The 23,937-nt window shown below is 52.8% G+C and overlaps 1 protein-coding gene across 3 annotated transcripts in view; it reads left to right on the forward strand.

Annotated features, from left to right (window-relative positions):
* The window catches only part of MLLT1 (MLLT1 super elongation complex subunit), a 73,350-nt gene that overhangs the window by 32,550 nt on the left and 16,863 nt on the right, over nucleotides 1-23,937 (forward strand). For all 3 annotated transcript variants that reach the window (XM_032252101.1, XM_032252100.1, XM_032252102.1), the window contains exon 4: nucleotides 20,698-20,841. In XM_032252101.1, coding sequence (XP_032107992.1) covers nucleotides 20,698-20,841 — 144 coding nt within the window. The remainder of the gene's footprint in view (nucleotides 1-20,697; nucleotides 20,842-23,937) is intronic.

A 23,937-nucleotide genomic window follows, 5' to 3' on the forward strand; every position in this document is an offset into this window, starting at 1 on the left:
CTTTTTTTTTTTTGTCTTTTGAGACAGAGTCTTGCTGTGTCACCAGGCTCCAGGCTGGAGTGCAGTGGCGCGATCTCAGCTCACTGCAACATCTGCCTCCCAGGTTCAAGCAATTCTCCTGCTTCAGCCTCCCGAGTAGCTGGGACTACAGGCATGTGCCACCACACCCAGTTAATTTTTGTATTTTTTAGTAGAGACAGGGTATCACCATAGTCTCGATCTCTTGACCTTGTGATTCGCCTGCCTCGGCCTCCCAAAGTGCTGGGATTACAGGCGTGAGCCCCCGTGCCTGGCTGAACTTAACCATTTTAAAGCAAGCAGTAAAGTGGCATTTAGTACTTTTACAGGGTTGTACTATTGCTTTCTCCTTCTAGTTCGAGAGCAGTTTCATCACCCCAGAAGGAAGCCTTGTGCCTGTAAGCAGGCGTTTCCCATTCCCCTCCTTGTTGAGGTTCCTGGCAGCTGCTGATCTATATTGTGTCTTCGTGGATGGGTCTGTTTGGGCAGTTTCATATAAATGGAGTCACATAGCACGTGACCTTCATGTCCGGCTTCTTTCCTTCTTTCTGCAAGGTTTGTGAGTTCATCCATGTTGTTGCGTGTGTAAGAACTGCATTCCTTTTCACGGCCAAATAACATTCTGCCGTGTGGCTGTCCTGCTCTCTGTCCGTTCACCCACTGACGGCCATGTAGGCTGTTCGCACCTCTAGGCCGTTGTGAATAACTCCCGTTCTGAGCAAGGCTGTGTGTGTATGTGTTTGAGTACCAGGTTTCAGTTCCTTTGGGTGTACAGTTGGCCCTCCATAGCCACAGGCTGTGCATCCATGAATTCAACCACAGATAGAAAATATTTGGAAAAAAAAAATCCGCAGAGTTCCAAAAGGCAAAACTTGCTGGGCCGTTGAATCCACATGAATGCAGTGATGTGTAGGCATCGTATGAGGCGTGGTGAGCAATCTAGAGGTGATTTACAGGCTGTGGGAGGGTGTACATAGGTTATATGCGAATGCTACTATTTTATATAAAGGGACCTGAGCCTCTGCAGACTTTGGTATCCAAAGGGTGTCCTGGAACCAATCCCTCACAGTTAGGAGGGGTGACCGTATACCTTAGAGTGGAGTTGCTGGGTCACATGGTAATTCTGTGTTTAGTTTTTTGAGGGAATGCTGGACTGTTTTCACAGCAGCCAAACCATTTACATCGCCACCAGCAATACTCAAACATTCCCGTTTCTCCACATCCTCACCAGCGTCTGTTACCTCCTGTTTTCTGTTTGTTTTTAGTGATAGCCGTCCTTGTGGGTATGAGATGGCATTTGTAGGTGGGTTTGGTTCACATTTCCCCGATGATTAATGATGCTGAGCATCTTTCCGTGTGCCTATTGGCCATTCATAGATTTTTTTGAAGATAGGCCTGTTCAAGCTCTTTGCCCGTATTTGATCTGGGTTGTTTTTCTTTTTGAGTTGTAAGAGGGGTTTTTCTTTCCTCTTTGTTTTTTTTGAAACTGGGTCTTACTTGGTCACCAATGCTGGAGTACAGTGGTAGAATCGTAGCTCATTGCAGGCTCCACCTCCCCTTCAAGCAGTCCTCCCGCCTCAGCCTCCTGCGTAGCTGGGACCACAGATGTACATCACCATACCTGGCTAATTTTTGTATTTTTATAGAAATAGGGTCTTGCCATGCTGCCCAGACTGGTCTCGAACTTCTGAGCTCAAGCAATCCACCCACCTAGACATCCCAAAGTGCTGGGATTACAGGCGTGAGCCACTTTGCCTGACCAGGTTCTTTATATCTTATTTATATTTTTATACCTTTATGTCTTCTGGATAAGTGCCTGTTTTTTTGTTTTGTTTTGTTTTGTTTTTGAGCTGGAGTCTTATTCTGTCACCAGGCTATCGTGCAGTAGTGCGATCTTGGCTCACTCTGCAACCTCTACCTCCCAGGTGCAAGCGATTCTCCTGCCTTAGCCTCCTGAGTAGCTGGGAATACAGGCATACAACACCACGCCCAGTTAATTTTTTGTGTGTATTTTTAGAAAAGACAGGGTTTCACCATGTTGGCCAGGATGGTTTCAATCTCTTGACCTTGTGATCCTCCCGCCTCGGCCTCCGAAAGTGCTGGGATTACAGGCATGAGCCACCACGCCCAGCCGCAAGTGCCCATTTTTAAACATTGACAGTAAAGTTCTTGCCGGGCAGATTGGATGCATGATGGAACTTCTCCGAGCTGGGAGCTCCATCTCTTTGAGGGGGGATGCATGTGGCCTCCCTCCCATCACATGTGGCCTCGAGGCTTCTGCATGCTGTGACTGAATTGTTCTTTTGGAAGGTGGCCTTGCGTGGCCTGGGAGGGCATGCTGGGGCTGCCCTGGGACATAGCAGTGGCCCGGATGCACACTCGGCCCAGTCAGATGAGGGAGTCTTCTTGAAATTCTCTCTTTGTATCTGTTTGTTGTCCTGGAAGTGGTCAGAGATACTTAAAGCCCTTCCTGTTCTAGTGAGTGAGTGACATCTCAGACCTTGGGCTGTCCAGTAGAAGTCATTATTTTTTTTAGCCACATTTAAAAAGTTCAAAAGAAACAGGTGAAATTAATTTTAATAATATAATTGGTTTAACTCAGTGTATCTAAAATATTATCATTTCAACATGCAATCAATATTTTTAAAGTACTGAGTTTTTTTTTTTTTTGAGACGGAGTTTCACTTTTGTTATCCAGGCTGGAGTGCAATGGCACGATCTCGGCTCACCGCAACCTCCGCCTCCTGGGTTCAGGCAATTCTCCTGCCTCAGCCTCCTGAGTAGGTGGGATTACAGGCACGCGCCACCATGCCCAACTGATTTGTTGTATTTTTAGTAGAGATGGGGTTTCACCATGTTGACCAGGATGGTCTCCATCTCTTGACCTCGTGATCCACCCGCCTCGGCCTCCCAAAGTGCTGGGATTACAGGCGTGAGCCACCGCGCCCGGCCTGAGATTTTATATTCTTATTTTCATACCAAATCTTTGAAATTCAGTCTGTTTATTATACTTTGCTGCATGTCTCAATTTAGATACTGAAACGTCATCAGAAAGACTTGATCTGTATTTAGAGTCCATAAAATTCACAATTAAACAAAGAAGATTCACACACTCAAGTTGCTCCAGACACACATAAAAATTTTCCAGTTACTGAACTGAGTATGGTTCCTGACTGGGAATGTCTCATAGTTACGATTTTTTAAATTTTGAAATAATTTTAGATGCAGAAAAGCTGCAAAGATAGTACAGAGAATTTCCATAGGACCTCCCCCCAACCCCCGCAATCCAACCTACCTTAATGTTAACATTGCACATAACCACGGTACAGCGATCAAACGAAGACAGTAGCATCGATACAGTAGCCACGAGCTGAACTAGGGATTTGATTTGGATTTCCCAGTTTTTAGTTCCTGTTCTTTTTCTGTGGTGGAACCCACTCGAGATGCTGCATTGTTGCCCACTTTTCTTTCCTCAGTCTTTCATGACCTTAATATTTTTGAAATGTACTACTGGGGTATTGTGTAGACCCTCCCTCAACTTGCTGTTTTCTCATGACTAGTCCGTGGTTATAGATAAGAAGACCACAGAGGTAATGCGCTTCCCCTTACATCACATTAGGAAGTGTCAGATATTAACATGATTCGTGGTTAACAGCTGAGGTTGACCTTCATCTCCTGGTTAAGTGGTGTCCGCCAGGTTTCTCCACTGGTGAGTTGTTATCTGTTCTTTTCCACAGTTGTTGCTTAGAAGCAGGTCATTAAGTCCAGCCCATACTCCAGGGAGAGGAATTAACCCCTCCATCCTGGTGGGCGTAGGTTGAAACTGCCACAGTTACTAATGCCCATTTTGGGAGAGTTACATTGAAGCTGTGCAGATAACCTGTTTTGTTTTGTCTTTTTTTTTTTTTTTTTTTTTTTTTTAATACAGGTTGAGTATCCCTAATCCAGAGACCAAAAAGCCTCCAAAATCTCAGGGTGGGTACAGTGGCTCACTGTTGTAATCTCAGCACTTTGGGAGGTCAAGGCGAGCGAATCACCTGAGGTCAGGAGTTCGCGACCAGCTTGACCAACATGGCGCCCCGTCTCTGCTAAAAATATAAAAATTAGCCGGGTGTGGTGACACACACCTGTAGTTCCAGATGCTTGGGAGGCTGAGGCACAAGAATTGCTTGAGCCCGGGAGGAAGAGGTTACAGTGAGATCAAGCCACTGCACTCCAGCCTGGTTGACAGAATGAAACTGTCAAAAAAGATACCAAAATGCTCCAATGTTAAAGTCTGAGCACCAACATGACACTCAAAGGAACTGCTCATTGGAGCATTTTACATTGCAGATTTTCAGATTATGGATGCTGAACCAGTAAGTATAATGCAGACATTCAAAAAGCCAAAAAATAATAATAAATCTGAAATCCAAAACATTTCTGGTCCCAAGCATTTTGGATAAGGGCTACTTAACCTGTAGTTCCATCCACTAATTTTAGCATCCCCCAGTGGTGGTTTAATGGTAATTTTAATTTCCTCTTTCCTTTCTACATTTAGTAACTGGAATTTTTCAGTACAAAAGAGCTGTCCCTTCTCTCCCATTTATGTATTCACTTACTTATATACACCTGGATTCATAGGTATTTGCTTTTTCTTTGGGTTATTTTACAATCCAGTTCTGTTGTTACCTGTTTGTGTTGAAATTGTTCTCGTGTTTGGGCCTGTCATTCATTATATTTCCATGGTTTTGGGGGTGCTTTCACATTCTGGCACCACAGGCTTACCTTGTATTTCCCTGCTCCAGCCCTAGAATCTTCCATTGCTCCCAGGCCCTCGGTTCCTGCTGTTGGAGAATGGTATTTAAAAGCCAAGATCTGGGAGCCAAGTGTGCTCACTGCCGCTTGGTTGTCACTGCATTTAGGTCCTTTCATATGACAGAGCTAGGAAACCACCCCCACCCTTTACCTCTTGTGCTTAGTTCTACATCTGTCTGTGTCATATGAAAACTATCATAAACTCCTTCCAGGCTACCAATCCCATCCAGCACCAGCGGGCTCATCCATGCCTTCCCCTCTTGCTTCCTTATAAAACTGTCTCTGAAGGAGGAAACTTGGCTCCCGTTATCTGTACTGTGTTTGCTCACCTGTTTAATTCCAGGATACTGGGAAAGTAGATTCAGAATCAACAGCCATCCCTCCTGTGTTGGCAGCTAGGGCTCAGCGTTGGTGTGCAGCTCTTTCCGTCTTGAGACTCGCAGTGTGAAGTTGGAGCACTGCAGTTACCAGGTGATTTGTGGCAGCCCTTTCCCTGGTATGGTCATGTCATGCATTGGTAATACAGTTAGCTGCGTTAGTCATAGCTGCATTTCATCTGGGGTCTGCCCCCTCTGCCCATCTGGTTATTATTGATTTTTTAGTTCGTACTCAGCAGAGAGTCATGTATCTACCAGGGCTCTGTCTCCTTCCATCCTGCACGCTGTCCATTTGAAGTCAGTCTCTCCTCCCACGCCAGCCCTCACAGCCACTCATCTGTTTACCATTCTGTTAGTTTTACCTTTTCCAGATTGTCATATAAATAGACTCAGACAATATTAGCCCTTTTGTGTCTGGTTTCTTTCACTTAGCAAAGCGCACTTAGATTCATCCATGTTGCTGTATGAATGAATCTTTGTGTTTTGCTGTGTTGTTTTGAGTAGTGTTCGGCTGCATGGATGCGTTAGGGTTTGTTTATTCGTTCACCTGTTGCAGAACGTCTGTGTTGTTTCCAGCTCTTATGATTATGATAAGGCTGCCCTGAACATTTGCATGCGGGTTTTTGTGTGAACATGTTTTCAGTTTATTTGGGTAAAAGAGTGGAGATTGCTAGGTCACATGGTATAGGTCTATTTAACGTTTTAACGTTTTAAACTGCCCAATGGTTTTCTAAGGGGGCTGTGCCATTTTACAACCCCACCAGCAGGAAGAGTTCCTGTTTCTCCAAATCCTTGCCAGTCCTTGAATATGGTCGGGTTGTTTTCCCTTTTTTCCTCTTTGTTTTTTCTTTTCTTTTCTTTTTGAGATGGAGTTTCGCTATTGTTGCCCAGGCTGGAGTGCAATGACACGGTCTCACCTCACCGCAACCGCCGCCTCCCAGGTTCAAGCAATTTTCCTGCCTCAGCCTCCTGAGTAGCTGAGATTACTGACATGCATCACCACGCAAATTTTTTTTTTTTTTTTTTTTTTTTTGTATTTTTACTAGAGTACTAGAGACAGGGTTTCACCATGTTGCCCAGGCTGGTCTTGAACTTCTGACCTCAGGTGATCCACCTGCCTTGGCCTCCCAAAGTGCTGGGATTACAGGCATGAGCCACCATGCCCAGCCAACTTTTTGGGTTTTTGTTTGTTTGTTTGTTTTGAGACAGGGCCTCACTCTGTTGCTTAGGCTGGGTTGGGTACAGTGGTGTGATCACGGCTCACTGCAGCCTCTACCTCTTGGACTAAAGCAACCCTCCTGCCTTAGCCTCCCAAGTAGCTGGGACTACAGTGCCCGCCACCACACCCATTGAGTTTTAAAAAACTTTTTTTAAGGGCTGGGAACACTGGCTTATGCCTGTAATCCCAGCACTTTGAGAGCCCAAGGTGGAAGAATTGCTTGAGCTCAGGAGGTCAAGACCAGCCTGGGCAACATAGTGAAACCTCGTCTCTATTAAAAAAAAAAAAAAAAAAAAAAAAGAAAGAAAGAAAAGAAAAGAAAAAAAATTAAATTTTTTTGTTGAGAGAGTCTCACTATGTTGCCCAGGCTGGGCTTAAACTCCTAGCCTCAAGTGATCCTCCCGCCTCGGCCTCCCAAAGTGCTGGGATTACAGGTGGGAACCACCGGGCCTGGCCACATTCTTTATTTAACTTTTTGAGTAACTGCTAGACTGTTTTTCAGCAGCTGTGCCATTTTACATTCCTCCCAGCAAGGTATGAGGGTTCTGATTTTTTCACATCCTCACCAGCAATTCCTTTTCTGCCTTTTTGTTTGTAGCCGTCTGGCCTAGGGTGTGAAGTGGTGCCTGGTGAGGTTTTGATTTGCATCTCCCTGATGGCTGATGGTAATGAGCATCTTTTCATGTGTTTATTTGCAATCCATATATTCTCTTTGGTAAAGTATCTGTTCAGAATTTTGCCCCTCCCTCCCATTAAAAAATTGGGTTAGCTGTTTTCTTATTCTTGAGTTTTAAGAGTTCTGTATGTCCTCTGGATAGAACTCCTTTACCTGGCATATGATTTGCAAATATTTTCTCCAAGTCTGTGGCTTATCTTCTCATTCTCTTAATAGTATGTGTTTGCCTAGCAGACGTTTTTGATTTTGATGGACAGCTTGCTGTTGTTTTTCTGGCGAGTGCTTCTGGTTTTGTGTCTAAAACTCTTTGCCACGCTTGAGGTCTGTGCTTCTGTTTTCTCTGTCCACTGGCAGCATGCACCAAGCCAACTGTTTAGAGAGGCGGGGGAGACTGCCAAAGGGTAGCGGGTATCTAATAGGGGAGGCCCTTGTCATTTATTCTTTGAAAATGAGGTTTTTGTTAAAAAAAAAAAAAAAAAAAAAAAAAAGGTCATTTACAGTGAGGAGAAGAAATTGCTTTTCTTTCATTCTTTGCTGCAGTTTCATGGACTTCTTCATGTGACAGATATCTGCCAAGCGTAGGCCCAGTGAGGACCAAGTGGACATGGTCCCATCTCTGGTGGAGTTCACAGACAGGGCGAGAGAGAGCAGACATACAGAGAGGAAGTGACCACAGCAGAACGGGTCATGAGCTCTGAGAAGCCCAGGTGCTGGGTGCTACGAGTGTGTCACGGGGACCCAGTTAGAAAGGGCCGGGAGGGTTCTTTTTTAAATGGAGTCGCGCTCTGTGGCCCAGGTTCCAGGTTGGAGTACAGTGGCGTGATCTCTGCTCACTACAACCTCCACCTCCCGGGTTCAAGTGATTCTCCTGTCTCAGCCTCCTGAGTAGCTGGGACTACAGGCACCCGCCACCACGCCCAGCTAAATTTAGTAGAGGCAGGGTTTCACCATGTTGGCCAGGATGGTCTCAATCTCCTGACCTCGTGATCCACCTGCCTCGGCCTCCCAAAGTGCTGGGATTACAGGCGTGAGCTACCACGCCCGCCGAGCCCAGTCAGGAAGGTTCTCCTAAGAAGCGAGATTGACTTCTGACTCCTGAAGTGAGGCTGAGAGGATGGGGCGGTTCCTTCCAGGTGGAGGGGCAGCTGTGTAAGAGTCGAGTCTGGGTGATGAAGCGGGGGCTCTGCGAGTGTGAGGAGGTGAGGTGGGTGGGCAGAGCTGCTCATCCGCCGGGGTGACATGGTAACATTTGCTGCTGCATCCTCTGTAAGTGGTCAAGCCCTCCAGGTTTGCCTGCCTCTTTGGGCATAAGCTTCAGAAGCCCCAGCTAGATGCCTGTCCCATGCCTGTGCCTCGATGTTCTGGAGTAGGTCAGTGACATTATAGTGCAGACCTGGTTCCATCTCTCCAGAAGTAATTCAGTGGCTGCCAAACAGGAAGTGCTTGTCTGTGCCCTGGAGTCAGTTAGGAGGCAGGGTCAGGGCTTTGGGAGGGGCTGCAGGGCTGACCTGGAGGGCTTTGATGCCCTGGTCCTGGGTGGGGCAGGGGCCTGGGGGCTGCTGGCCTCCCCGAATCTGCGGGGGTTGCTGGGGGCCCTCTGACATTGACGTTCTGTTCTGGCGGGACGGACTCTCGGGGTCTCTTTCAGCTTTGCCACTTGGTGACCCCACCATGTTGTTGCTTTACATTCCCTGCAGACTTTAGCACAGTTGCTTTTTGTCTTGTTTTGAGTCATTAGCCAAGATCAGCAGCTGGACTCAGGAGCTCTTCTCTGAGGCATCATTTGATGTGACTTAATTTTCCCTGCAGTCCTTTTATCCCTCACCTTTGTCTCTGTCATGCTAATGCTGGCTGCCAGGTAGTCCTAAGTTTCTGGCATGGTATGCTTGGCAGAACCGAGAGGAGCAGAGAAAGCCACTGTCGGATGGCAAGAGGGGTCATCTGAGATGTCAGTAGCCCGCTCTATTCTGTGGCCGACATTGGCCCACAGCCCCGAGGTGCCCTGTAGATCCTGTCACATGAGGGAAGCTGGCCTGGGCATTTGTTCCTACTCAACCCAGTACCAACAGTGCCAGGAAAGGGGAGTGTGGCCGTTTGGGGTGGTGAGACTTGCCCTCCCTTGACCCCAGATTCCACTTCTGTTAGTCTAAGTCTCCCGTGGCATGGGTTGAAGGAAGCTGTCCTGAGAGCAGGAGAAGAAACACAGGAGGGTGCGCACTGATAGTAAGAGGCAGTCCAGTGTTCAGAAATGGCCAAGTGTGAAAAAGAAGCTTCTTTTGGTTATTTGCCACTGATATTAGACCTCCTCCCCAATCTCTGCAACAAGCTGTCATTGGACAGGGAGCCACAACCATCACCAGTTTACCGTTTCTTCCCACATGCAGGTGTCCGAAGGCACAGGAAGGGCGATTTGGTTCATGTCATTAGGAAGTGTGCGTGGGCTCACGTGGAAAGTTTTTCAAAGTAAGTTAAATTGTGCTGGCCTCAGAGCCTCAAGACCCTCAGCGGCATCTTCCTGACACATCCTGGGTTGCTTGTGTTGGCAGGCCCTAGGCAGTCACACATGCCAAGGTGGTTCCAGGGCCACCAAGCCTGGGTGTCCTCCGTAGCCCCCACCCTCTGTAGAGTGGAGATGGCTCTCAGCTGTAAATGCTGTCCTACACGGGTTCCACTTGGGCTGCCCCTCTGTGCGCTCAATTTAAGACTGGGGAGAGCAGGTCTTGAGGCAGGGAACCCCCTCTGGGCCCCCATTGTCTTCTCCCCTTGCCCCTGCACCGCTGGCTGGCGCAGAAGCCAAGCGAGCCTCAGGCTCCCTCCCTGGCTCCCAGGCTCCTGGGGCCTTGCAGAGTTCAGGAGGCGGGCAGCCCCTCTGGTGAGCCCATAGAGTGAGCGCTCCGCCAGGGACAATCGGCCGGTTGATGCAGCAGAGCGGGAGGCCTTGGCTGGTGAATTACGGAGGGAGCCAGAACAGAAGCCACATTGTGTGCAGGGACCCGGGGCAGGGCCGGGCTGCCGCATTGTGACAAGCCGCATGGATGTGTACCAGCCGAGGCGCGGTCTGTCTTTCCCTGGATCACCCTTCCGTTCCCTGAAGTGGGTTCCCAGACGCATCTGCGTTTCCTAGAGGGCAGGTCTGGAGCTGAGCAGAGAAGCACAAGGAAAGAGCGAAGGTGCCCATTGCTGCAGGCAGAGAGGAGGCGAGGCCCAACCCTGGACCCGCCACGGCCACCCCAGGACCTCCAAGGCTGGGACGGTGGGACGGGCCAGAGGCCCAGAATGCCTCCTCCTGGGTCCCTAGAGGAGGGGCTGGAAGAATTGGCTGGGCGTTGAAAGCACACATTATATTCCCTAAATTTCCATCTCAGCATGTGCCTGATAAAATTATTTCCCAGCTTCTCTGAGGCCATCTTTCCTGACTGATGTTTGTGCCTCCTGTAGAGACAGGGCCGCAGGATGAAGGCATCTGCCCTGCGGCTCCCAGAGCAGGGAAGGCGCTGTCCAGCAGGGGTGGGCCAGGGTCCTGGTGCCTGTGAAGCCCTGAATGGACCCTGCCTCCAGGTGGACTCTGCCTGACAGTGGCCTGGGGGACACAGGCTCTCAGGGTGGGGTGGGCGTCTGGGAGCTGTGGGTTCCGGCGGCCTCAGTTGAGAGTAGAGAGAGGCCCTCCTTATAATGGGCATGTGTTGTCTCTCGTGTCTCTGTCTTATGGCCACTCTGAGCCATGGGTGGCAGGGCCTCCTGCAGAGAGGGAGGCAGGTGGCCCCAGGGGCTGCCCACTCTCAGGTCTCAGCTTGGCTGCTCTTGGCCTGGCAGCCTCAGGCCGGTGGCTTTCATGGGCTCATCTTGGGGACATCTTCTCCTGTCTTGTTTCATTTGTTATGGTCCAGATTTCAAACTGTCACTTTACACGTGTGTACATTGCTGTCTGCTTTCTTCCGTTTCTGGTGTCAGATTGAGAAGAAATCATTAAGTTTGGCCACTAGATAATAGAAGCCAACTTTATGTCTAAAAACATCTGGCTGTTTCCATGGAGAGCATTTTAAAGTGTGGCGTCTGCCTTTCTGCCTTCTTGTTTTGGTTTCTCATCATTGCTAATCGATGCAGGAATTGATTCTGGTTATTGGAAATATGAAGCGCGGAAGCACACAGGGTGGGAACTGGAGCTCCTCCCTTTTCCATCCCTCTGCTCCGGAATCCTCGTGCTCTCTCGGGAGGTTCATAGCTGAGTGTGGGGTCCGGTCTCCCTGGGAGTCTGGCATCACACCCACCATGCTTTTCAGTCTGAGAGCTGGGGGGTTCCTTGGTGCTCTGTCTGGCATCACACCCTCCGCGCTTTTGAATCTGAGAGCTGTGGAATTCCTCGGTGCTCTGTCTGGCATCACACCCACCGCGCTTTTCAGTCTGAGAGCTGGGGGGGTTCCTCGGTGCTCTGTCTGGCATCACACCCACTGCACTTTTGAATCTGAGAGCTGTGGGTTCCATGGTGCTCTCAGTCTTGTGGTTTGCTTTCTTCTCCCAACGGGGTGTCTCAGGGGTCTCTCTGGGTCAGCGTGTGATGAGGAGTAGCACTTGAGCACCTGTATATGGGGTGGGTTCTGCCTTTCCCACTTTGCAGGTGAGGACGGTGAGTGCTGGCGCCAGCTCGGCTCCGAGCTGCCCTCTGTGTCGCCTGCTGCGTCTAACAGCTCCTTCCAGTGGTGGCAGCATGCTCCACAATGGGCTAAGTTCAGGGGTACAAGAAGAAAACTCCCCAGCCTCCCCTGAGAGGGCCAGGCCCCTTCCAGGCAGGCCTGTAGTTGGCTGGCTTTTGCTGTTTCACACAGGGCTACAGGCCCCGAGCGCACCTGTGGGAGGGGGTGGGGTCTCTAGGGTCTCCCTGACCTTGCAGGCTGAGTGGTCAGGCAAGCATGGGAGGGGCCTGGGTTAATGTGTGTGTATGAGTGTGTGTACCCAGTTGTGTGTGTGTGTACACAGGTGTGTGTGTAAACAGGTGTGTGTATGTACACAAGTGCGTATGAGTGTGTGTACACAGGTGTGTGTATATGTGTTTACCCAGGTGTGTGTGAATGTGTGTGTACACAGGTGTGCATACGAGTATGTATGTACATAGGTGTGTGTGGGGGTGTGTATGTACACAAGTGTGTGAGTGGTTGTGTATGTACATAGGTGTGTGTATCAGTCTGTATGAGTGGGGTGGGTGGTTGTGTATACACGTGTATGAGTGTGTACTTGGGTGTGGGTTTGTGTGTATGTTTGTACATGGGTGGGTATGGATGAGTGAATGTGTATGTACATCGGTGTGTGTACATGGGTGTGTGTGTGCACGGGTGTAAGGGCAGGTGAATGTGGGTGTGTGTGTACACAGGTGTGCAGGTAGGGTGTGTGTGTGTAACACGGATGTGTGCATGCATGTGTGTGTGAGCATGAGTGTGACTTGCACCTCTGAACTTCCCACCGTGGCCCTCCAGGGTCAGCACAGACCACTGTGTCTGGTTCCGGTGAGGGTCCATGTCACGAACCCTGGTGTCTGGGTCAGGTGTCATTTACCTGACTGTTCCAGGGGGAACGTTTGGCATCTGGGGGTCTCTCTCTGCAGGGGTGCCTTGGTGACCCCCTCATGCATTTGTTTATACTCTGTGGATGTTTTGGTTGGATCACATCCTGGACGTGGGATTTCAGAGATGGGGTTGTTCGCTTCTTGGACGTCTTTTTTCCATGTTTCTGCTCTTCCCTTGCTTTCTTACTGGACTGTATCAGCCGCATTCCAGTTTGCTGTGGGCCAGTCAATTCGAGAGCCTAGTGCCTTACAGCTGTGTCCAGAGGAGGGGCAGGGCTCTGTGGTTGCAGGGGGCTTTTGATGTGTGAACTAGTGGGTTTGGCATTTATTGGTTCTGTGAGGCCTTGGCAAATGAGCAGATGCCACAACACCTGAGCTTCCTCTCCTAGCAGCTGGTGAGATAGCGATGCCCTCCTAGGGTGTTGGCATGGACTGAATACCGTGCCACGGTGTAAGGCCTGTGGCCCTGTGCCCAGCCCCATGGGGCCCACTGCTTGGTACTGAGGTGGCCACTTGAAGCAGAGCAAGGCGTTTGCCTGCTGGCCAGAGAGGACTCTGGCGGAGGGTTCTATCTGGGCTCCAGGCAGGGACTTGCCCAGTTCCCTACCGTCTTCCCAGCTCCAGGACAGGGGCAGGCTGGTAGAGACAGAGGTGGTGTTGAATTCAAATTCAGAGCTGTGAGGCACGCTGGGGGCAGAGCCAAGCATATCTGTTGAATCCTCCTTTCTAATGCAGACGTCTTAAAAAACATACAGAGGAGAGAGAACAGCAGAGCAGCCGCCCCCCACCTCCACCTTCGGCTCCCACAGCCTCGACCTGCCAGGGGCTTTCTCCTCTCTCCACCTGGGTTGTTTTGAATCGGGTCCTAGACATCACGTTTTCTAATCTGTTAATATTTCCGATGTGCCTGTAAGAGATAAGATTCTTAAAGACACAAACGTAACTGCAATTCCGTTCTACCTAGGAATTGGTAAGTTAATCATTCTTTAACATCCTCACACGTCCAGTACCATCAGCGTCCTGTCGTCTCACACACAGTCAGCTCTGTGGCCTGCCACCTGCTCCCTGCAAAAACCCAGGGAGGCTCTGTGTGTGCCCACATCTTTTAAAATAATGTGTTCATGTCGGGATTCAAGTAGGGTTGGAGCTTCTGTCTCTCTTTCTCTGCCTCTCAGTCAGGTCTTGTTCTGTTGTCCAGGTTGTGTGCAGTGGCCAGATCATAGCTCACTGCATCCTCAAACTCCTGGGCTTACGGAATCCTCCTGCCGCAGCCTCCTGTGTAGCTGGGGCTACGGATGTACCACCGCACTCAGCTAATTAAAAAAAATTTTTTTTTGTAGAAATGGGATCTCACTGTGCAGACCAGGCTGGTCTCAAACTTCTGACCTCAACGTGATCCTCCCGCTTCAGCCTCCCAAAGTGCTGGGATTGCAGGTGGCAGCCATTGTGCCAGGCCCAAGCATTTCTCTTGATTTCTTGATTGCTTTCTCTCGAGCATCTTTAAATCTTTTTCCTCCCTCCATCTCTTTCCCTCTTTCCCACTCTCTCCCTCCCTTCCTCCTTCCCTCCCTCCCCTTCCCCTTCCCCTTCCCCTTCATCCCACCTCTCTCCCCTCACTTATTTTTTCCTCCCTTGCAAAATATTTGAGAATTGGTGCCGTTATCTCATAGGGATGCGTCCCTGGTGTTTCCCATAAGCAGGCCCTTTGATCTGGAGCCATGATCACATGCAGGTTTAACTTTTTTTTTTTTTTTTTTGAGCCCAGCATATGTCTGTGAACCCTGGGGCCTCACAGGGGAATGCCAGGCAGCGCCGGATGAGCTTGGCAGGGCAGAGATGGCCAGGAGACAAGTTGGGGCCGGCAGGAGCGGGAGACCTTACAGGAGGGCTGGTTGCTCTCCCCTCACTCACGCCTAGGGCTGGGAGGGAAGGCGTGTGGGGCAGAGGGAGTGTGGCCTCTCAGAGGTGGCGGCAGCAGCAGGTGCTCCACACGTGGCATGCTGGCCACAGGGCCTTGCCTTGATGTGCCTCGTGCCAAGGCCAGCCTGGCCACTCAGCCCTCGTGATCCTCATCCCGAGGAGCACCAGCAGGCACGCCGAGCTCACTGCCTGGACTCTCCCCGCCCTGGGCGGTGGATGGCGCACGCTGCAGCCTTTGGCACAGGCACCTGTTTGGCCAGTTCCTCTGCATCTGAGTTTGCTGAGGCCAGAGAGATGCTGGCTCATGGCCAGCGGCCTGGGAGTGGGCAGCTGCTCCTGACCTGGCCTGGGAACATGTAAGTCCAGCAGGCAGCTGCCATTAGTGGGTCACGGCGCAGTCTGGCTGGAGTCACTAAGGCTGTCATCCCGGGATGGTTGGCCTGACAGCCTCGAGTTTGCCAGTGCTCAGGAGCCTGCTGCCAGGCCTCAGGGGCACGAAGGTGTTGCTGTCCCGGTGTCTCCCAGGAGGCTGTTTTTCAGGCGTAGCAGGAAGGGCTCCGCAGCCCCCTGAGCAGCCCCTAAGCTTTGCAGCCCCAGGTCTTATGTAGAGGGAGTGCTGTTTAGTCATTCCCAGCGCCTGTGACTCACTGGCAGCTTCCAGAAGCCGGCCTTGATCCCGATCCTGGGGTGCTGGCTGCAGGGTGCCTCGGGACATGATCTCTGCCTTGCTGGTGGGGTTGCCTACTTGCTTTTCCGTGCCGTACCTCTCTGCAGTTGTGAACATGCCAGGTCTCTTCACTGTGGCTGCCTGCCCTGTTTGGTTTGTGTGGGCAACAGGAACCTCTCCAAGATCTGGGGCTCCCTGAGAACCTTTCCAGGGCACACTGGCTCTGCTGCTGCCCAGATCCCCTGTCCAACTCAGCCTCTTTATCTGTGACATGGGGACACCAGGAGCACCTGGTTTTGGGGCTGGAAAGCAATCTCCCCTTGAGTGCTCAGAAGGTACCTGGTCACTGTCAGCACTGTGCAGACACTGTGACATGGTATGGTTGGTATCATTCTGGCGTCATTACCGTGTGGCTATCTCGCCTTCCTGCCCTGACTGTCCGTAAGGTTAGAGACCTCTCCTCTCTCATGATCCCTGCTGGGAACTTATGGTAGGCTCCCATGGCATTTTGTGGGGATACATGGGTGTTTAGGGATGTTCAGCAGACGATGCTGGTGCTACCTCAGCGCCAGGCCCATCAGGAACAAAACAGGATGGCCCCGTTGTGTGTGGTGCTCACAGGCCAGCAGGGTTAGGTGACAGAGGACAGATGTGCTTTGGACTATGAGGAGAACTAGAGTGAGCAGTGCTCTGTGCTTGGGGACAGCAGCAGGCCAGGGTAGGGGCGGTGGGGTCAGGAAGGGGTGAGCTGGGTGGAGGAGGAGTGGAAGAAGGCAGCATGTCACCCTGGCCACGCTGAGGGTGTGGCGCTTCCTCCAGGCTCATCGAGGCCGTTGGTGGGCTGGGGTGAACACTGAGACCGTGGAGACACCATGGCCTGAAAGGGGCTGTGGTAGAAGCGGCTGATGGTTAGGAGGCAGGTAGTCCAGGAGAGAGGGGCTGGCCGAGGAGCTCGGGAGATGTGGCTGGATTTGCCACGCAGCGGGGTGCACAGCCATGGCCACGGGTGTGGAGAGGAGAGGACCTGGTTCTAAGCCCCAGGGTGCTCTGTGCCAGGCAGTGGGCAGAGCTAGGGAGCATCCCTGGGGCATCCCGGTGCTTTGGTACCAACTGGCTGCTCCTCCCCAGGTGCCCTTCTTAGCTCAGACTGCTTTGTGGGGGCAGTGGCGGCTTCTGTGGACGATAGGCAGGGTGCTGAGCACTGTGGCATCTCGGTGAATCCCCTCACACTGCCCGTGAAGATCCTGAGGCCTGGGGGCAGGACCACGGCCAGCCTGCCCGCTGGTGTCCCTCAGGACCCAGGCTTTCTGCACGGGGATGCCTCCAGCCATGTCCATCCTCTGCATAGCCTTGCTGCCCTGCATCCACTCAGAAGTTACCAGGGAAAGTTTGAAGCATTTACAGAGGCAGATGCAGCAAACCCCCTCGTGGCCATCACCTACCCACAGGTGGTCCCTGCACAGCCGAGCTCGCTGCAGCCACTGCTGCCCTCCTGGTCATTCTGGAGCAAATCCCAGATGTCATCATTTTATGTCTAAATATTTCAAAAGGGGCCTCTAACAAGACAGTGCTACCAGGACCACACCCGTGAATTAGTAATCTCTTAGTTATGTTACCATATTACTTGGTTATATTTATGATGAATGATCTCTTAGTTTCTCAATATGCCAGTGTTTAAAGTCTTGTTTTTTTCCTGTTTGAATCAGGATGTTGATGAGATCCATACGCTGATTCATTGGTTTGTCTCTTAAATTCCCTTCTAGATTCTCCCACTACCTTTTCATTCGTGCACTCTTTTGCTTCGCAATTTATTTGGTGGAGATTCAGGACCTTGTGGCCCCGCAGTGGCACTCAGGGTCGTCCTCTGAGTCGCGTGTCCCTGTCTCGGGGGCCTGAATCTGGAGGCTTGGTCTCTCCATGTGGCTGCCTGAGTCCGTGGTGCCTGCCGAGTGGATGGTGAGATGCTAGGGCGCTCTGATGGCCTTTTGTGAGTCCGCCGGACAGTCTGTGCAGTTTAGCTGCTTCCCTTCTCCAGGTTCACCTAGTGGTGTCACTTCTTTAGGAAAGCTGGGGCAAGAGCTCTCCTCCCCCACCTTGTCCCCCCTTATCTGCCAGGGTCCAGCCAGCCCTCCACCCAGAAGTGCAGGCTTGCGTCTGCCCTTTGCATACTGGACCAGAGGGTGTGGTTTCCTGAGATGTAGATGTGACCGTTGTTCCTGAACTGAAAATCCTCCTCCACCTCCAGACAGGGCTCCCCCTCTGCAGGGGCAGCCAAGGCCTTTCTCCCCAGGGTCAGCGCCACTACCTCTCTCCACCCTCCCCTCTCAGCCGCAGCCAGGCTGGAGTTTGGGGGTCCCAGTGATGACACCACAGCCCTTGCCACTGTTTCCCGCCTGAGGCTGCCCATGCTCCTTTCAGGTCCAGCCTGGACATCCATCCACCTATTACCCTTCTTGAGCTGACTGATTCCTGGACATCCTTCAAGCCCTCCACAGCCTCCAGGGAGCGTTCCCAGCCCCTCCTGCCCCTGCTGCTGGACCAGCCCCCTCCAGTCTGCTCTAGCATCTCCTCACTTGGTTCACTTGGAACTGGGCCAGCTGCACACCTCCGGGGAGGGCAGGAGAGGAGTCCTCACAGACCAGCTTCCTAGTTTGGTGGGACCCATGCCCCCGGGACAAGTGCCTCTGTAAAGGCAGAGGGCACAGAGGGGGGGCACCTGGCCACATTCGAGTCCTTAAGGAAAGCTGCGTAGGGGAAGTGTGGACATGGCGAGGAGCGTGTCGGGTAGGGATACATTCAGTTGCTCAGAGCAAGTGTCTATCAGGGCTTCCTGGAGGGGCTGGTATTCTTCCAGGACAAGAAGGCAGGAGATGCCAGAGCCTGGCATCCCTTCACATATGTCCTGGGGTGGAAGCCACCCCCACAGGCACCACCTCTCACGCTTTGGCAGGACAAAGAGAGGTGGCGAGAAACTTTGTCCCTGCAGTTTTGTTTATGACTTGGGAAGGAAAGCCCTCCCCGGGCCGCCTTCCCTTCCGCCTTCTTATCCAAGCCTAAGCCACGTGTCCCCTCGGACAAGGGGAGGGAGCCCAAGCCTGGCTTAGATGGGTCACGCCTCCCTCCCTGGGGCTGGGGCAGAGACCCACTCTTCTGAGATCGGGGCTTTCCCCATACAAGGTCGCTGTCGGCCACACCGGCTGGCCTTGGATCAGGAACCTGTTCACTTGTCTGCCCTGTCCAGACTCGCGGTTCTGGAGGCTCCTTCCCGTGCTGTTGTACCCGGGACTCCTGGGCAGACTGGGGAGAGATGGCATGCCGCAGCACCCTGAGCCCCTCAGCCTGTCCTCTCTTGCCAGGACTGAGGGTGTGGTCGTGTACCTGCGAGCTTAGGCTGCCGGGGAAAGGGCTGAAAATAAAGAGGGTGCAGAGGGCACTGGGCCTGGAGCTCTGCCCAGCGTCCCCACCACTGACGGAGCCCGTGTGACATCTCAACCTTCTGAGCAGTGTTCCCTCTACTCAGAAGCCTTCACGAGACGCCCATACTCTTATTTTTATCCTGGTGGACAGTATTTTAACAAAGTGAGTTGCAATTCACCTACCATAAAATTCAGCCTTTTAAAGTGTACAGATTTGGTGGTTTTAGTATATTCATAGTGTTGTGCAATCATCACAATCTTCAAATTCCAGCATATTTTCATCACTCCCAGAAGAGGCCCAGTGCCTGTTAGAGTCACTCGTGCACCTCCCACCCGTCCCCTGCTACCCACTCGTCCGTGTCTGTCTCCGCATTTGCCTCAGCCTCCCAGAGTGCTGGAATTATAGGCATACACCATGACGCCTGGCCAACATTTTGAAATTTTTATGAAGTTCACATGACCTCATTTTCTTTAATTGCCTGTACTTTTGGTGTCGTGTTATAAGAAATGCAATGTTGTGACTGATCCCTGTATTTTCTTGCGGGAGCTATGTGGTGTTAGTGCCGACGTCCAGGTCTTGGGGCCATTTCGAGTTGTTTTTTGTATGTGAGTGAAGTAGGGCCGTGTCCGTTTTCCCACCGGTGGACATCCGGCTGTCCCAGCACCACTGGTTGAAGAGACTCCCTGGCCCCCAATGTGTGGTCTGGCACCCTAGTCGAGCATCAGTTGCCCGTGATGTGAGAACATGAACGTACACCTTTGTTTTTTTTTCTTTTTTAAGACAGAGTCTTTGTTACCTAGACTGGAGTGCAGTGGTGCAACCTCAGCTCACTGCAACCTCCGCCTCTTGGATTTAAGTGATTCTTCCGCCTCAGCCTCCTGAGTAGCTGGGATTACAGGCGCTCACTACCATGCCTGGCTAATTTTTGTATTTTTAGTGGAGATGGGGTTTTGCCATGTACCCCAGGCTGGTCTCAAACTCCTGACCTCAAGTGATCTGTTCTCAGCCTCCCACCGTTCTGGCATGAGCCACCGTGCCTTACCACGTGCACGTTGTTTCTATAAAAACTTCCCCTCCTCCATGTGACATGAGGGCTTGTCATAGTGCGGGTCTTCCACACTCCCCATCCACTCCATTTTCTTACCAGCCTGATGTCCCCGCTCCCAGGAGCACATCTCCATTTAGTGGGACCTGCAGCTTACATAATTTGGGACAGGACAGGGTGGGGTCCTTAAGGAAAAGCAAGTGAAATTGTCTTGCTTCGAAATTTCAAGGTTCACAGAAACGCTGCCCGTGCACACGCTGCTGGGCCTCCACAGGAGCCAGTGCGGACAGCTCCTGCCCAAAAGCCTGCCTGCCCCGAACCTGCCTGGCTTTTCTGTGATCATCGCAGCCCCTCCTTCACAGCCTTTCCAAGACTCCCCATGAGCTCCTCACACCCTTGTTCACAAAATCCATCAGCCCCTGCCCCATGCCATGCGAGCATCCCTGTCTTCTGGGGTGGCAAGGGTGCAGGGCGGCACCCAGAGTAGATGGAGCCTCCTGGAAGCTGGCTCATGACCCTGTGCTTTTGCCCCCTGGGCTCTGCTCTGTCGTTTGAGTCTGCGCCCTGTGTCCTGCATCCTTCAGGCTTGGCCCTGACTGCAAAAGAGGCAGGGAGTGGAGGCGGTGAGATTGTGGGCATCAGAGGCCTGGGGCAGGTCTCAGCACTGCCACAAATTAGTGTCTTTGCGCCTCGTTTCCCTGTCCATTATTGGCCCTGTGAGGGTTCAAGGGGGATGCGCATTTCCCATAACTATCTGAGAACATGGCTATGAATGACCTTTGTTTCTGCCATGGGGCCTATAAGGCCCAGCTGGCTGCACATAGTAGGTTGGTTGATTTTGAGTAAGGGCAGGGTAGTAGGCACCCAAGAGAGAAGCAGGCGCAAATATGAGAGAGTGGAGTGAAGGCCCAGGAGAGAGTGGGGGACTGGGGACCTATGGGGAGCTCCGTCTCTGCCCCACGGTCACTCCTCCAATATGGACCTTTTTGTTTTCTCTGTTCCAGGAGGAGCCAAGGAAAGTCTGCTTCACCTACGACCTGTTCCTGAACCTGGAAGGCAATCCGCCCGTCAACCACCTGCGCTGCGAGAAGCTCACCTTCAACAACCCCACCACGGAGTTCCGGTACAAGCTCCTGCGGGCCGGCGGGGTGAGTGTCCCAGCTCTTGCCCACCAAGGGGCCGCCCCGCTGAGGCTGCTCTGCTGCGGCCCCCTGTGCCCAGCTGGAGGTGTCGGTGCTGGGAGCCGAGACCCAAGGTGCAGGTCACACGGCAGTGCCCGACAGAGCTGGAGGAGACTTGGGAGCTCCACAGCCTGTGCCGGGGTGTGGTGGCTGCAGGTGACTCGTTGCTGGTCACCCTGTGCTTCTGGGTGGCCGTGGGTAATTAGCACCTTCCTGCAGGAAGTGCCAGGAAGGGATTGGCACGAGGCCGGTCTGACCGCGTGGCTGTGCCTGGAGCTGGCTTGTAACTAGCCGGGCAGGGCCTCTTCACAGGGCCCCTGCCATGCACATTGCTGTCACCTCCGACTTCGGGAGGCCAGACGACACCGCCAGCTCTGGGGCCAGGGCTCTCCAGGAGTTGTGTGGCTGGGACCCCCATTTGGTGGCTGGAGTCAAGCCCTCTGGACCTTATTGGGGCAGAGCTCCTCACAAGCGTTCTTGGCAACAGGGTGGGCGGGCACAGGTGCTGGTGGGGGTCGTGGAGGAGGGGCGCGTGGAGGGAGGGACGTGGCACAGGACAGCAATGCTACCGTCAGGACTCAGGGCCTCAGAGCCTTTGCCTGGGTGCAGGCCTGAGCCTGTGGTGGCGTGGTGTGTGTCTTGTGTGGTGTGTGGCATCTCGTGTGTGTGTGTGTGTGTGTGTGTGTGGTGTGTGTGGTGTGTGTGGTGTGTGGTATGTATGTGTGGTGTGTGTCGTGCAGTGTGTGGCGTCTCTGTGTGTGTGTGTGTGTGTGTGTGTGTGTGTGGTGTATGTGGTATGTATGTGTGGTGTGTGGTGTGTGTGGTATGGGGTGGGTGTGGCATGTATGTGTGTGGTATGTACATGTGTTATCTGTGGGGCGTGTCATGTACATGTTTGTGACGTGTGTCGTGTATGGGGTGTAAGTGGTGTGTGGGTGGGTGTGGCATGTGGTGTGTGTATATGTGTGGTGTGTAGTATGTCCATATGTTGTTTGGTGTATCATGTATGGTATGCGTGGCATGTCACGCATGGGGTATAAGTGGCATGTGGCGTGTCACTTGTGGGAACTGTGTGTGGTGTGTCACGTATGGTATGACGTGCGTTGTGAGGAGTGTGAATGTGTCACAGGTGTATGTGTGGCATGCATAATGTGTGGGATATCTGGGTGGGGTGGGCCGTCCCCTTGGTGAACTTGGGGCACCGTGGCTATGGGTGTCGGGCTGGGGAGCCCCAATTCCTCCCTATGGAGCACGGTCCTTGGTGGGCATCGTTCTCCTAAGAGGAAGGAGGCTCCTGTCCTTGTAGAAGCTTGAGTGAGTCCTGCCATAATCCTTGTAAAGCCCTGCTTGTAGCTCTGATCTGGCTGGGCAGGGCGGTGCCGGCGTGGGTTTATGTGGACGGCGTGGCTGAGTGTGGGTGGCTGGGCTCCAGCGCCCTCCTGGCTCTGCGTGGCCACCTTTCTTCATGGCCAGGTATTTTCTCTGTGTCTGCATTAGGTGTTTCTGGGCGTCCCTGGAGGTTCCATGGTGGCATGGCTTGGGGAAGTGGTGTTCCCTGGGTCTCTCTGGGCTGCAGCCAGGACCTCACTCCCTGTGGGAGGCAGCTTCCTTTGCTCGGCAGTGATGAAGGTTCTGAGGGCATCAGCTCAACACATAAAAGCCAGGGGCGAGGAGGAGGCACGGGGGGAGGTTGGGAGGAAGGGCCAGTCAGGAGGAGGGAGCGCAGGCTGCAGCAGGTGCCTTAGTGGGTGGTCTCTGCCCCAGGCACTGGGCGCTCTGCCCTCTGAGGGTGAGCTGCCTCAGGAGCTGGCTGGCTGGGCAGGAACTTTACAGGCCTCTGGGGTTTGCCCTGGGCTCATGGCTGAGTGGGGCTCTCAGCCTTAGGAGCAGCCAGAGGCCTCAGTGGCAGGGGCTCCTCCCAGAGCTTCCCGTGGCCTACCAGTAGCAGGTGATCCAGCCCCGCTGTGGAGCTGTCGGTGCTGGGAGACCCAGGAGGAGGGGCTGGTTTCTGTGTCGGTGAGCACTGCTTTCTCTGCTCCTCTCACTGGGGGTCACTTGGAGATTGGTAATTCAAGGGTGAGAGGGCAGGACTTCCACCGTTCCAACCCGGTGCCCCTTGGGACCATGCCTTGTCTCTGCCCCCGGGCCGAGGGTCTGTGTGTCCATCGGGGAGCCTGGACCTCCTGGCAGCACCTTGTAGGAGGTGGGAGTCATCCGTGTGTTCACTTTCCCAGTTCGTTTTTTTCAAGGGTCTGTGTTGAGTGAGACGCTGCGTGATCCTGAAAGTCAATCTAGAGCGTCGTTTTGAGGGGAAAGAAGGTGAATTCATGCGAGAGTTGAAGGAATGGGCCTGAGAGTGAATGGGGTTCAGCCTCCTGCAAGCCCTGCTGTGCATGGCCGGCCTTCCCCAGCTCCTCCGTGAGCCTGCCTGGTGTGCGTGCCCCAGAGCACGGAGGGCCTCCCATGGCGTGCTTTGACGGACGACTGAGGCACACATGCCATTGGTGCCGAGCTCCTATCATGGTCATACAGGCTCTGAGAAGCAGCTCAGAGCGGGGACCCGAGGGGCCCGCTGCCCTCTTTTCAGCCAGTGTCCCCATGGCCACATGACGTCAGCGTCCTTAGATGAAAGGCTTGGCTGGCCGGGGAACTGCAGGTGCTCAGGGCTATTAGTGGTGCTGCTTCTCCCGACTTCAATACTTTTTTGAAGTGTGTTTTCTTCTTTTGTTCTCTCTCGCGGGCATCTGAGAAGCTTTCTCTGTGGTGGTGGCGTTCCTTAACTTGGAGTGTTGGTGTTTCGAGACCTTGCTCCAAACTTCCCCGTGTGCAGCGAGTGTTTCCTGGGAGCCCTCCTGGAAGGACCCCAGACCCTTTCCTCATCCGAAGCCTCTGTCGGAGCGCGGGAGCAGGTGCCCCACGCTGCAGGCTTGCTGGCTCGCTCGGGCCTGCTTTGCAGAGAGCCCCCTCGGTGGGGACAGGTCTTCTCCTGCCTTGGTCTCTGCCTTAGCCTGAGTGCTCCCACCGTGTATGGGTCAGCTGCAGTCACCGCACGCCAAAGATGGC

This window comes from Sapajus apella, unplaced genomic scaffold (assembly GCF_009761245.1).
Source record: "Sapajus apella isolate SASKATOON/1434 unplaced genomic scaffold, GSC_monkey_1.0 scaffold77, whole genome shotgun sequence".
NCBI lineage: Eukaryota > Metazoa > Chordata > Mammalia > Primates > Cebidae > Sapajus > Sapajus apella.